The following is a 15,513-nucleotide window of genomic DNA, read 5'->3' as shown; positions in this document are numbered from 1 at the left end:
TTTAGAAGCCACTTGCACTCAGCTGTTATGGGGCTTAGGAAGCCATTTCTGTTTGTAATTAATAAAACAGAGATTATGACTCAGTGAGTAAAAGCCTCATTAAAAAGCTATGCCATTTCAAGGGACATCTTTTCATTATTGTGTGTAATGGCCCCCACAGGGATAACAGAAAAGATAAATGCCGATTTTTGCATGTTAATAAGACAGTTTTTATCTGCATTTTGGCACTTTTGCTAACTGTTCCCAGGACGCATTGTTATTTTTTAATCAGATGTAGAGTAGCTTAGTATATCAGAGTAATTGCAGTCTGTGTATGTTCAATTAAGTTTGTGCAAACAACAGCACATGGCATGGTGAACAGTTATACAGACATCTATGCGTCTCAGGAGTGACTGCAGAATATACATGTCTGGTATCTAATATAAATAGATTCCTTAATACAGGTTGCTATTTTCCCTTTAGCAATTAGCTAATGAGTCCTGAACTGGACTGAGAGATCCAGGGAGCTGCACATGGTGCAAGACAAGGAGAATTTAACCCAGGTTATCCATGGAGTTTGAAGGCAGGATTTTTATAACTTAATGTGATTCGACTTCTTGCCATTCCCAGCACACTTTTACCAGCACGTACTACAAGCATTTCTGACTAACTTTTACTGTGTTGCATAATAGAGCAGGTCCCTTGCGCTCAGCATTAGTGGATCAGCATACAGGTGAACTGTGCTACATCCACTAGAGAGGCATCTCTACACTGCCATGGGTCAAAGGACGTATATTATGTTCTATACCCCAGTTGTTTGTTAAAGCTTATGGGAATGTTTCTGATTTAAAACAAAACCAAACCTTTAAAAAGGCATGCTGCAATGAGGTTTAGTCACTGTGACCCAGACAAGAGCTTTAAGTAGGCAGCCCACTTCCTTTAACAAAATCAGGAAACCATTTACAGGAGTTGCAAAGCACTGTTTATATGACATTTCAGTGCCGACACACAGTGATTCAGTGCTTTTGCGGACAGAGTCCAACAAAACTGCAACTCTGGGATTATTCCAGTAAATTTCTCCTTGCTTTCTTCCTATTATGCAAGTGATAGACTCAAAACTGGGAAGCTTGATTTTTCCCTTCTGTTGAAAGATTACAAAGCATTAGGGTATCACTTCATTAAACTGCAAATAGTCAGTCTAGTATTCTAGCACTCCTTGGGAAATTAAATAAGCACTGTCCCAAAAAAACAGCGAGGAAACTGAGGCACCAAGAGATTAACTTTCAGCTAGCTAAAATCGCAAAGGAAATCTCTGGCATTGCCAAGAATAGTATTTAGATTTCTTAGTTCCCAGTCTTGTAACTTAACCACAGTAGAAAACCTCAGGTTTTCTACTTTTTTCTACAGTTTTGTGGGTCTTTCCCAGTTGCTGTCAGTGTTATCATTGTAACCAAAAAGAACATTAAAGATTTTATAACTCAGCAGTTGCAAAAGGCATTAGCCTATAACTTGATACACCAATCATTAGCCTGGGTGATGCCTTTAACAAAGCTTGTATTATAGGCCAGGCTGGTAGCACTTTCCATTACTGATGTTGTCTGACACTTCTCATTATAAGACCCTATTTTCAGTTGCTTATAACTCTCTCAAACTTGGACTGAAATTTTCCACACTGGATGTCTGCCTCAGGCGGAATTTTTGAAACTTCTTAGCCCTAACAGTAGCCATCTTTGAGAACCATGGTAATGGAAAAAAAATTATGTTTAGAGTCTGAAAAAAAATATGTAAGCTTTCATTTGAAAGTGCTCCCATGCTTTGCAATGAGAGCATGAAATCTGTCAAAGACATGACGGACTCTCTGTCAAGGAGGCATCTTTTATTATCCTTGTGAAAACCTGTCCAAATTCTGCTCAGTTTTGAAAAAACCCTGCAGTTTGCATGTGCTGGAGATCTGGGCACACGGGGCTCTTGATTCCCTTTGCCGATGACCCCTTTACTCCACCTGTGGGTGTGTTAGTACATGGGGGAAGGCTGATGGCAATGCGGAGGGGATGAGGTGGCTGGATAAGGGACTGGCAGGGACTCGCGAGAGGAGAGAGAGGGATGAAAGCATCATTAGCCTGGGCGCCCCGGGTGGGAAATGTCGACCAAGGGACGGATCGACAGAGTACAGAAAGGGGAAAGAAGGTGATGGACCAGACAAGGGGTGGGCAAAACAGATCTGCTGAGCAGGCTGGGAAAGGAGATTGCTGATGGTAACCTGTGGGAACAGGATGTGGCTGTCAGGACTGACCGGCTGTGGGCTGCGAAGGAGGGTGGGAATGGCTTGACGGCAGACAGACTGGGGACGAGGCTCATAGCAGAGGCTGAGACAAGGTCCTGCAGGGCAAGAAAACTGGGATGAGAAAACTGAGGAGTGGAGAGTGCTCCTCCTGATGGTGTAGGATGAAAGGAGCCAGACGTGCAGAAGAAAAGACACTTTTGGACAGTGGTAAGGACAAAACAGTGCCTGGAAAGGGCTCCTGGCTCTCATTAGTACCTTCCTTTCAGCAAACAGCTGAAAACATAGCTGATAAACAAACTCCTTCCTAGATACAAGCAATAAACAATCAAGTGCTCTGGTTGGTTACTGAATTAGAAAGTAGTAGGGTTTTATAGAGGAGGTCTGAGACCCCCATCCTTTCTGCTGACCTGCGTGGATGCTAATGTTATGCCATTTGATAGAATGGGTCTATCCTCCTCTTCTTAAATTTAGGAAATTTTACTCCCAGGAAAGTGATTTGTGATCATGTAGTGAAAGACAATCATTAGGCCAGAAGAAGAAGAAGAGGGACGAAATAGTTTCACAGGCAATGTTCTACCCAGATTTTCCTAAGTGGAGTGCTTGAATGTGTAACCTTAATAATATTCTTTTAGTGTAAGGTTTTCTGTGCAATATTTAAAAGCACAGAATTCTGTTTTAAGCATAAGTAGACAAACATGCTGTGGTTTTTAATGAGGTTCTGGATAGAATCCAAAAAAAAGTTTAACTTCAAACAATACCATAGAGCTAGAAAATCCCTCTCCTTATCCTTTTTAGCCTTTTACCTCTTTCATATTTCACTTTTTTCTGGACTATTCATATATTGAATATAGCATATTGAATTATATTGAATATAGCATATTTGAATTCAGCATATTTCATTCTTATTTATACATTTCTCAATTTGGCTGAAAGTGCAATTTTACTCTGAAAAGTGAGGTGTACAGGCATATTTTGGAATTATTTAATTTTTTTATAAGTTAAATTGTTTGGTGCCCCTCTTTTATATTGATAAAGAAAGAACTTGAAAGCCTGGGGTTCTCTCTTTATTTATTTTTACTTTAGAAATATTCTGAAAAACAGGACTCACTCCCTGCCTACTCATTCCCACCCCTATATCATATTCTGCCACCCTCTCAGTTTTGCAATGGAGTGTGAGGCAGGCTACAAATCAGGTCACTGAAATGATCCAGATTAAAAATAGTGTGTGCTGGCAGTGAACTTTACTGTAAGGCTGTGAACAGGAAACACTGGAGGCTTTGCCTGCAGAGGAGATGTATTGTCTAATTACACCTTCAAAAGGGGTAGTTTCTGCACTTTTTATGAAAGATTAGCTGGTTCAAATGTGTCAAAAAGGAGTGGTGTACAATTTAAATACTCCTTCCCCAAACTGCTTAGCTTTCAGTCTCTTGCCTCTTGTGATCTTGTCATGTTATTAGTTCTTTGTTCATTATGCTAAGAAAAATACCCATAACTGACAGATGTCAACCAGCATGCATCAGAAGCCAGCGTGAACTGTTATTAGCTAGATGTCCAGCAAGTAACCGGCTCTGTTTATCACCACACAGAAGTCTGTGACCAATGTCAAAACATGCCACATAGTGACAACTAGATGTCCAGTCACTTCTTGAGTTTTGAGTTTTACAAAAGCTAGTATTTATAAATTAATATTCATGTTGCTCCATGTTGATATTTTTGTCATTTCTGCCCCATGAAAGACTGAGAATGACATCAGCTTTGCAAGAATTCTGATGTTATTCTAACTGATTGATCCTTCTGAGCAAGGAATAAAATATTGCGAAATATGTCTTCCCAAAGAACAATAAAAAAAATCTAAGCAAATATTGGATAAATTGGAATTTGGTGATCTTTGTTTTTTCAAGTGGCATTCCACAATGGGAGAATCTGGTCCTAACTTTGTCATGTCCTGCAAGTCTGTCAATGGCTGCTGAGCCATAGCAGACTCCTGTTCTCTTTTCCACAGGTCCCCTGCCTGTGAAGGGCTAAAAAGAGTGAGGATTAGAAGGTAATTATTTTATAAAGTAGCATTAAGCAGAGAGGGCTCTGAATGCATGTCCATGTTAAGTCAGGGTGCGAATTTTAGACTTACATTTCTGGTCACATATGCAAAGGGATAAAACTTCAGCTGGTAAAAATATAAAGTACTATAGCATAGGAAGTGCAACATGCTATTTAACAATAAAATGGTTGTTACATTTATGTTTGCTGTATATTGGCTATGCTGCTGCCATGACCATCTCTTCTAAAATAGTAAAAAAATGCTAATTTACTGCTCAGTTATTAAGATGTAGCACAATTCCCCTTTCCTATTGGGGAAGCCAAGGTTCATGTAGTTTACTCCTGGATTTTCCATTGGGATTTGTGTAGGTGAGTGTCAGTGGGAACTGACAATACCGAAGGGCAGATCTGAGAGGCAAGACTACGTATTGAAGGGCTGGGACAGAAAGGAGAAAGTTGAAAAAACAACAACAGCGCTACAGGGAGTATTGAAAGAACAGCAAATAACCAACCAATACATTGGAAAGCACTAGGCAAAACCCCTAACTCCTGCATCTAATAATCATATGAATAAAATATTCAAATCTAAGTAGCTGAAGGGATGTCTACTGACATTAGAAACCACAAGGTGAAAGAAAACCTCTCAAGCTTTTCTCATAATTTCCACAAAATTTTAAAATAATTACAGATTGTCCCTCTCCCCTCCCAACATGAGCGGACGGAGCCTATGTGATGAAAACAAATGTCTCATCTCCCTGAAGCTCTCCAGAGTTGGTTTGTTTTCTCTTTTTACCTATTTTGTGTATCTTCCCTTGGTATTTCCTACCGTTAGTTGGAAATCTTCAAATCCTAGTTTAATAGTCCCAATTTTGTGGACTTTCAAAATCAGGAGTCTGTGCAGTTGACTCACTGCTGCATTAGCTTAGAGCTTATGAATAAAGGAAACTGTAAACACTGCAACATCCTTAATTGCCTTGGTTTTTTGGAGGGCTTTTTTTTTTTTTTTTTTTGAATTAGAATCAAAAGTGATTTTGGTTTGGCAGTGTTGTGTTGTGTTGTTTCTGAATGTTATCTGCCCCTTCCCACCCAGCACAGTTCCTGCCTATGATTTAGCACTGGCATATTACTTTAAAAAAAAGGGATGTTTCCATGAAATGCAACATCTCCTGTAGTTCACTTAAGAGTAGAACAGAAAGAAAACATTCTGTTTTTTGTCAGGTTTTCCCAGTGGGCTCTAATTATGACTGCAGTTTATTACAGCACATTTCAGGCCTCTCTTTAAATGGTCTGCTGTGCTTGCTTGGAGTCCTAGCGGCTTTAGCAGGACCCTCCTCGTAAGCAGTCTGCCCACATGTGATCAATTGCAGAATAGAGGATTTAGTTAAGACTGCAGCAGGTTTAGACAGCAGATACTTTATAGATGCTGGAAACTATCTGGAGTCAACAGAATTAAGGACCTTATATAAACATCTCTCTCTCCCCCCGCCTTATTTCCACTGGCTTATATAATAATTTGGCCCTATGCAAAAAGTGAGAGTTAAATCCTCCTCATTTAGAACAGAGAATCAGGTTCAAGGCATTGCACATGGGTCTCGACTAGTATATTGGACTGGGGCTCTCTGGACTAGTCCCTTATCAGGACTGCCACCAAGCTGTTGAGAGGCCTTGGGTCACTCACTTTTTCTTTCTATGCCATAGTTTCACATTGAAGAGGATATTGATTTCCTTTCAAAACCTATAAAAATTCACAGGGTGAAACAAGCACCATAAGAAGAGGTACCTATTCTGTCCACAACATCAGCACAGAGTCACAACTAGCCCATGTAGCACGTAGCCACCCTCTCTTCCCAGTTCCCCCTCCACCACTTCCAGGTATTCTTTGAGTCATTAAATTTTACTAAACCTTCTAGCTGTGAAATGCAGATTATTAGTTGTTTAGTGGACTTCTGATGACTTTTTAATGAGGAAACAATGTCCTTGGAAAATGTATTATAAGCTGTGGTGGTAATTAAGCTGCCACTTCAAAAAGTAATTGTGGGATAATTGGAAGGTAGGCTTATCTTACAAAGAATAAATGGATAAATTCTTTAGGACCATATTATTATAGGGTTAAACAATGTACTTTTAGCAGAAATGGAGTTTCATACAAGGATTTTCATTTGTTTCCATTTCCTTTTTCTCCTTCCTGCTCTTTACTGAAACTCAGCTACCCTGATAGTTTTAGGACTAATGATCCCTCAGCCTGCCTTTGAAAAGTGATTTTTCATTTCCCTTTTCTTTGTACTCTTTTTCTTTGCCATTTAATAGGGCCAAGTCCGCATTTAGTAGACAACTCCATGTGCCTTCATAATATATGGCAGAGCAGAAAATATATCCAAAGCAGTGTTTACTCCCAGAAGGGCAGAGGGCTAGTGACAACAAAGTCCATCACAGCTGTCTAGTTTACACAGGAGGCATTCAGTTGCACAAGTGTTAGATTATAAGTCAGTAAGATACTATATTTTTTAAGAACAAGAAAGGGTCCCACATGAAGCACTCATCAAACAAGTAGAAAGGATTTCTGAGACATAAGCCAAGAAATGAAGCTTATATTTTAGAGGAACTTCAGCACCTTTACTAGCCATGAAATCAGCTTAATAGAGACTGAAGTACTATTTAGTGCATGTGACAGTGTCAACATCAGGTCCAAAGAGAGTAAATATTTGTTTGGTTTTGTTTTTTAAACAGGATGCAGAAGCTCTCCATAACTACAGATGCAGAGACAGAAGGAAAAAGAGTGAGTTGTCTGAGTGGTAAAGAAAAGATGGTGAACAGGCAGATAGATTTAAGGCATTGCATATAGCAGCATTAAGAGAATTAGGATAAGCAGACAGCATGGAGACATTCAACTGCTATATGTTTTGAAAGCAATGTGTTCTTGTGCCTAAGCCATTGATAGAGACAAATTTCTTTGCTGCCAATTACATTGTAAGGTATGCAGTTGGCACCGAGATCTGTGCCTCGTTGGTCCTGTAAAGGAGAGTCTTTGTAGCCAAATGACGTTTCTGAACGAATTGCACCCTGATGACCTTGCACAACTCCTGTACCTTAAGGAGGGGGAGTCAGGCTGGAGCCTAATGTGTCTACAGATTGAATTTTAAGAGATAGGTGATGCATAAATGAATCAGGTTTTACATTGAGCTGAAGCACAGACGAGAGGAATAAGAAGAGTTCTTTGTAGACAGGAAAGGGATCTCCTGACTACAGAAAACCACCAGGAATTTACAAGAAAAAGATCAGATCTTACTGGTGCTCAGCAGAACAATCCTTCTTAAAGGCATGTTTCTATTCATTCTCAGAAAATGCAAATGAAATATCGCCCCATGGCAAAGTTTAAATTATAGCATGCACCTTGTTTCATTCCCATGACAGGCACTTCACTCCTGTGAGGTCTTTGGCACCAGTCTCCAGCCTGGCCCTGACATCTTTTCCCATAACTGTTAGCAAATGTCCACAAACAGGCCATAATACTGACCATAATCACAGCTGGGACTGCCAGTTCAGACCCACAATGCCATGAAAATGCACCTCTTTCTCACTAGGTGTAACTGCCCAGCAGTTTATTTCCCACCTGGGACATCCAAGCATGAAAATATGCCGCTCCGTTACAAGTGAGTTTCCTTTCGTGTCCATCAGCTGTAGATCTGGAGCAGCAGGCAGTACTGCCCTCCTGCACTGAACCACTAAACCTCTGCTCTGTAATCCCAATCTGAGATGACAGTCCCTTCATTTTAGGCAGAGATTCAAGACCCATTACTGAATATCCATCATCTTTGTCTTAAACAAAGAACTGCTGTTGATTTGTCTCCTACCTGTTCTGTACCCAGTGTTATTGAGATACACAGCAAAGGTACGTGGTTCGTGAGTAGCCTGCCACGAGGCAGATGAGCAGTTTTCGTTGTTGGTGTATACGTTGTGGTTGTGCACGTACTTCCCGGTCAGCATGGAGGAACGTGACGGACAGCACATCGGGGTGGTTACAAATGCATTGATAAAAGAGGCCCCTCCATTCTCCATAATCCGTCTGGTCTTATTCATCACTTGCAAGGATCCTGCAATAAGAGGAACTGATCACCCCCGTACTGCAAAAAATAGTTGTAATATATTGGCTGCTGTTATGCTGTTAAAAGTATCAGTGTTTAGCTTCTCCTCAGACATCAGTCTGAACTACTCCTTTGCTTAGGTAATTTTAGGAAAAAAAGTAAACTTTCTGTATTATATTGCCAAAATTTCTTTTCAGGATTCCAGAAAAACTGAGTTCTTTTTTCTCAGGCTTCAGTACAAAGTTAAAGTGCAAGCTAGTCTAGAAATACAATGTTAAAGCTTTAGAGCTGTATCAATTTTATAGGTCAGTAGCTCTTCAAACACTGTGTAGAAAAATAATATATTATACAAACTGCATCATTAGTCAATGTGCCAGTAAAATATGTAACATTCTGAGATTCCTAATGAAGTCCGTTACAATTCCTTCTCTTTTATCAGATAATAATCTTTAATATTTACTCCATCTCTGACAGATGAATTCTTACAGTTCTTTACTCATGTGAGTAACCCTAAATTATGTAAGTTGATCTCCATTGATGCTGGAACTTCTCACAGGTGGACTATTTATAAAGATTTTTAAAAGCATTGCTTTCCAGCGATACATAATCTCTTATAGTAATTAGCAGCATATTAGGTTTCCACATTAGATTTGCAAGCAAGAAGTAAGCAGTGATGTAAGTATATACTTATCTGAGGCCAAGAGAGAGTCTTGAAAAAAAAGAAAAAGAAAAAATAAGAGAGAGAGAAAGACAAAATTCCATAATGATCTTTCTAGAGGAAAGTTTCTCTGGACACAGGATTAGCATGTCTGGCTCCAATACTAAAGCACTGTGTTCAGAATCAGCTTTGGGGGATGAATCTGTATGCAAAAATATTGCCAAAATTTGGCACCCTTCTCAAGAACCTCTTGCATTTCACCTAAGCATTGATTCAGTTTAAAGAACAAAGGTATTTTTTTGCATCCTTTAAGACATCTTTACGGACAAAAAGGTAAGACACATAGGGGCTGTAGATTTCTGATTGCATAAAGACTCAGCAGATCCTGATAGGGTCTGTCAATACTTGCTGACAGCTGCCAAATTTTGTTCTTCTGTTATCCAGAGAAGCGACTGAAGGGTGAATGTAAACTATGGACATGTGAGTATGCACTCAGAAAACATATCTGTGAATTCAAATACTTGTACAATTTTGACTGTAAAAAGAAGTTTCTGGAATCCTGCTTTCTTTTTTTCTTTGGTTTTACAATTCATTTTGCACAGTTGACAGCAGTTTGTTTAAATTTAATTTCATTGATGCAATAAGAAATTTTCTTGGTGGTTTTGTTTGGGTCACTTGAAAAGAGAGTAGATAAATTAAAAAAGAAGTTTCAAAACCATGAAAAATATGGCTGTAAAACCAAAAAATTGCCAAGAAGTTTCAAGGATAGGTGTAAGCATTAAAAACTTACAAATTATACTCTTAGTTAAAGTTAAGCATGCTCTGTTCTGTTTTTGGGCTAATGAGTCTGTGCTGAATGTGATATCTTTTGCATCAAAATCACTTGATAGGAAACGGAAGAGGCATTTAGTTCCTCAGTGTTTCCTGCTTCAGTACCAATATCTCTGTCTTTCAAGATACATTTAATATCTTTAACGATATACTTAATACCATGAAGTCATCATCGTTCTGGACTCCTCCTCCTTCACCGTTCCTCTTTTCTAAGTGCAGAGCACCTGCTTTTAGAGCTCTGCAGAGCAAAAGGCCGTTAGGAAGATGCTTTGCTGGACACAATACAGAAAAAAGCATGTGTTTAGAGATACAGTGAAGTAGCAGGGTAACCGAGAGCCTCATAAACACAAAGGATCTTCCATTTGTATCTGCAGGGGTGTTTGACTAGGCTGTTGAATAAAAGTCAAATGAAAGATCTCTACATGTCTTTGTGTTGGACCCCAGGCTGGCTTTTTTTTTTTTTTTTGCCACGGCTCTCCCATTTTTGAAATGTCACAGTTTATTATACTGAGAGCCCAGCTGTAAAGTGCTTGCAGGTCCTCAGGTGGAAAGTGCACGGTAGTGGTACGCTAATGCACAGTAACAGCAGCCGAGCTGATGTGCGCTTTCCTGCCTCTATGCATTATAAATGAATAGCTGTTAGAGCACTTCCTCATTCCTGTGCTTGGTCAGCCCTCTGTTCTTGCAAACCTGCTGTTTATGAGTAAGTTTTTCCTCCAGGTATGCACTTACTGACACTGATAATAGATTTACGCCCTCTGGAAATCCTGGAATAGACACTTCAAAGCAGGTGAAACTTCCTTATTTTGAATACAAAACACAAGTAGGAGATAAAACTTGCTGATATAAGTTATAATCTTTTGCTGTCTGTAGCTCTCCTCACAGCTTGTGTGCTTTACCATCTGGCACACAGTCTTCAGGGCACACGTTCTCAGGTGCTGCCTGACAGCAGGACACTCACGTTCTACATTGGCAATTGGGGAGGACCTGAGGGGAACCAGATAACTGGGAACGGCCAGTATGGCCACAGAAATTAGCAAGTTTTGTCAGACAAGAAATTCAGTATGACCTCTCAGTTCATTCTCCTCATATATTGAGAAAAATATTTGGTAACCAAGGTTTCATAAAAAGTCTTACAGTTGCTATGGATTTTCATCCAGCTGCATCTTAGGTGAACATCTCTGTAGTGGGATGGCCACCATAAAGCTACATTGCCTTTACTTGGGGTCTGTGCAAAATCCTAGTGAGCTGATGGACTCTCAATTCTCGGACCATATTCCCATTTTTTCAGCCTGTCCTTTTTTTGTGCTTTGAAAGTTTTAGTGAAGATGAAGAGCAAACCAGGCAAATTATGCTTGATATGGGGCCAGATGATGCTATGGACTCTTCACCTGCTGTTGTACTCTGTGAACAGTTTATACGGATTTCATGGGCTGGTGCATTAGGCTGTAAATACAAGTGTACATAAAAAGTAATCTTCTCATTTATTTACTTCTTTTGGATCTTTTTAACCTTTTCCCACCACTGCAAGTCTCAAAGGATATGTTAGAAATACTAGAAATACCAACGAATTTATTAGTTTTGACTCATTTCTAACATTATACAAGATATTACTCACAGTGGGGATTATGAGAATGAGTGGGTGGCCAATGGCTTGAGAGACTGACGTGTGCAAGTACATGGGAGGAAGAAGTAACAGAGAAGCTGGGGGATAGGGGAAGTGTTTAAAGAGTGATCAAAAAGTCGGAAGTATCTGTACTCCTTCCTGATGCTTGAATGGTGTACAGACCTGACCTCTGGGAGCTGGGGCCACTGCCCTGAGCAGAAGCACTATATTGTCTCCAGAGATACAGTAGCTCCTGGCCCCTGTGCAGTTCTGGGTCCTGGGAGCTGGTGCTTTGCCTTGAGCAAGATGTCAGTTTGCCTCCGGGTTGGGCAGTTATTTTTCCACCTTCAGAAGCTTGGTGGGAGCTAGAGAGTGCTCAGAGGCACAATTTAACTGATCATTTTCAAACTTCTGGACCCAAGTTCCTGCTGAGTTCTTTTAAAAGCAGCAGACCAGGTTGCTTCATACTGCATAAATTACAATCCATCAGCCAATCAGTAGTATCTTTCCTCTGTGCCACGTTATCTCCTAGCCTATATGGGAACTGAAATGGAGTTGTGGAGCAGTGTGTGGGTTTTATCTGATAAGTTGTGTGAGGGAGCAATTCCTGCCAAACTTCTATTTGCATTTAGAATGCAAAACTCTGGTGGGATGATGCAGATCCATATGAAGATGTGCATACTCCCATTCTTTGAGCACTGACTAAATGCAAGCTCCTTGCTTTTTGGAAATTTTACTTTGGATATCTCCCCTATATGTCATTTGCACTCAAGGCAGCTGACTATTTTGGTTCAATACTTATACATGCTCTGGAGACAAATCTTTCCTGATTGAAGTCTACAATGTGCCTTGTCTGCTTTTATGTTTAAGCATTCATTTAGAACAGCTTTTAGAAATGCTCATGCTGGGAATACAATACCAAATAATCCATATTAAAAGACTTTCAATTTTATGATTTTTGGATAACAAAGCCTGAACTTTATTCTGTGGCACAAAGCGTTGTTTCCCACTGACCTTTGGGAAACTTTTTTCCTCAGGATTCAATAAAGGGCGAGGCGATAATCCACTCGTGGAAAAGAGTGTGGCTTTACATTTCAAATGAATGGAATGATTTATTAGTCAACATGCGAATAATCCAATACAGTAAGTCTCAGGGCTGAATCCTGTTTCCTGTGAAATGATCTATGAAAAAGGGAAACCTGAATCATCCTTCAATGCAGTGGGAATGCATATACGTCCAGGCTCTTGCTCAGCTGGTTACTAACAGGAGCCAGAGCACTCTGTGAACCGCCAGTGCCGCCTTCAAAGAGTGAGGCTCCACAATGCGAACAAAGTGGCTTGCCACATCCTTCCTGTTCTTTCACCACTTGCAAACCCCTCTCGCAGGACTGGAGAGAGCCAGTTGCTAACGTTGTTCTGAGAGGTGCGTCTGCTGACCTACCTACCGCGCTGCCCTGGAGAACGCGGGCGCTTTCTGACCGCAAAAAAAGGAAGACATGACTTGACCCTTTTAAAGACATTTTCAAACCGGCTGCATCAAGACGAAATACATTCCTACTGTAATAGCTGTATTTTAGGCCAAAAATAGAAGCAGAGTGGCCATTCATTATGCAGCGTGGCTAAACAGAGCAGACGCTTGAAAGAGTGAGAAACAAAATAGATAAGATGTGCTCAGATCCAAAGGCTTGCTCGGGGAGCTCAGTGAGAAAACTGCCACATAGGAGGATTAACCCTCAAACTGGAAACACACTTTATTAACTGTATTCTCACAACCTTGACAGGGCTGTGTAAATTATTATCACATCACGACAATGCAAAAATGCTAATAACAAAAGAACTGCTGGAGTTGCTATTAGATCTAGGCCATGTTTTTGTCTACACCTTTTCTGGCCAAAATTATGTGTTTTTAAAGTAAATGAATGATTTTGTTGCAGCTTTTCTGGAATGAAGGATTTTGATTTTTCAATTTTATATGGCATTTTGATTAGATATTCACATTGCTTTTATTAAAATCATATCTTTCATTAAAAACACTGAGAATTGATTTGCCATTTTTTCACCTTTTTGGTCTCCTCTTCCCTACCCCCACCCCAAATTTAAATATTTGCTTGGGGGTAACCTAAGATAATCCTCTTTCTCTTCTTAATTTTTCACTTCAGGCAGTGAACCAAAAAAACAGTTACATGCATAACCATCATTAAGATCTTTCTAACTTACTTAATGAAAAACATTCAAAAGCCTTCTGGAACATCATTCAAGTGTTTTAACTTTTTCCACACTGAGAAAAACATGTGAAAATCACTTCTGGCTTGTACGTCCAGGCTGTGCTCACTTATTTAATATACGTGTGAAAACAAAACTATCTTACTTTTGTATGTATATGTATTTATATATACATACATATACACACACACACACACATACACACACATATATATACAGCATAATTTTAAAACAGATGGATTTTAAACACCTTAATAATGGATATAAATGTTAAGCTTATATCCTGCAGGCCAGTTTGTCTGTGTGTGTAAACATGTCAGATGACACACATGCATGTGACAGCTATGTGGAGAATACAGATACTCATCTGCACAGCATCAAGGGAAAGGTTAGCTTTATAAGGATCAAGTTTTTAAATGCTACAGAAAATCACAAAGTTAAAAAACATTAATAAGAGGTCTTGATGCAAAATTTTTAACTTTGTATGTACTTGCATGTGCTATTAAACCATTTTATGGTGGTCATTAAAGCCTTTTATGGTGAATTTTGGTAAGCAAATATTACCTAAAATCTGTCATTAAATCAGATGAATGCTATCAAACAATTTCCATTAATTTATTTTCCAAACCTGTCCCACATGCGGATACTGTTTCAGGACAGACACATTCTCTGAAAGTAAAGCACTATTTACATAGCAGAAATTACTGAAAGACACAAGTGAGCAAATGAAGTAGCAAATAACAATTATTTCTCACCAAGCTCCACATCTTGATCGTCTGTGAGTACAAGTATAATATTTGGTCTGATATTTTTGCGCTCCTGCTGCACACGTCCTCTGAACCTCGGTGATTTGACAGTGGAACAATGACTTGTTAGCCATTCAGTACTGAGTACTGCCAAAATGAGTGCAAAGCAGGAAGACTTCATAGTGTGTCCAATATTTCAATGAACAGACTGATCCAGAAGTTCCTGAACTCTAGTTTTCAAGACCTGCAGGGAGGAAAAGAAAATCTGTTCAAACAGTAAATCAGCTTTCACTCACACAGGGCAAGGATGATATTTAGAAAAGCCAAACCTGACATGTGACATGTAACATGACTAAAAGCCGTATTGTCGAAAAAGAGCTTTATACAGTCATTTTCTAAGAATGAACTCGGTCGTTCTGCAACTATACTTTCTCAGTTAATTTTGGCTCGAGGTCATGCCAGTGCTTGCATTTTGCATAGACACGACTTGTGGTATGCACCTCGCAGTGCTCCTTTTCCCACCCCCCACTGCTCATGCAGCACGCTCCTTACATTCAGTACCTGGGCGCAGTACAGAACTGCTGGGACGCCGACGATGTGCTCAGCACATCTGTAGGAGGAACCCTATAGGGAGGAGAAAGCAGAAGGCTTGTCAAAGACCTCAGAGCGGTGACTGTGCTTCAGAGTCCCCAGAACTGTTCATTACAGCTTCTTGCTTTGCCCTGAAAGAGAAGAGTAGAAAAATGTGCATTCACCCCAGCTCACCTGCTTAATTTAATACCATATCTATGCAGTGGTTAGCTGGCATCTTGGCTGCTAGAGAAAAAGGACATATATGTCATGTCATCAAACACAGGTGCTTCTCCACCATTTATAGACACCCTGAATTCTGAGAAGAGTTAATTCCAGTGTATGGCACCTGGAAAGAGATAAAGCTATTTTAGGTTAACTCACCTGCACGAGCAACTAAACCCTTACAATGCAGAGAGGAGAGCGTGGCTGTCATTTGCAAACTGCACTGGATCACTATGTGAAAAGTCATCTTCCCACTGACAAGAAAGCTCATA

The 15,513-nt window shown here is 39.8% G+C and overlaps 1 protein-coding gene across 1 annotated transcript in view; it reads right to left on the bottom strand.

Annotated features, from left to right (window-relative positions):
- Nucleotides 1-15,513, bottom strand: part of SULF1 (sulfatase 1) — a 127,051-nt gene that overhangs the window by 52,397 nt on the left and 59,141 nt on the right. Inside the window, exons 5-7 of the mRNA XM_026076956.1 lie at nucleotides 15,008-15,168; nucleotides 14,456-14,690; nucleotides 8,152-8,391 (exon numbers count right to left, since the gene is read on the bottom strand). Of these exons, the coding sequence (XP_025932741.1) occupies nucleotides 8,152-8,391; nucleotides 14,456-14,627 (412 nt within the window). The 5' untranslated portion in view covers nucleotides 14,628-14,690; nucleotides 15,008-15,168. The remainder of the gene's footprint in view (nucleotides 1-8,151; nucleotides 8,392-14,455; nucleotides 14,691-15,007; nucleotides 15,169-15,513) is intronic.

The sequence above is a fragment of the Apteryx rowi genome, unplaced genomic scaffold (assembly GCF_003343035.1).
Source record: "Apteryx rowi isolate R43461 unplaced genomic scaffold, aptRow1 scaffold_444, whole genome shotgun sequence".
Classification (NCBI taxonomy): domain Eukaryota; kingdom Metazoa; phylum Chordata; class Aves; order Apterygiformes; family Apterygidae; genus Apteryx; species Apteryx rowi.
Note: the sequence above shows the minus strand (reverse complement) of the source record. Positions and strands in the feature narration are given on the sequence as shown.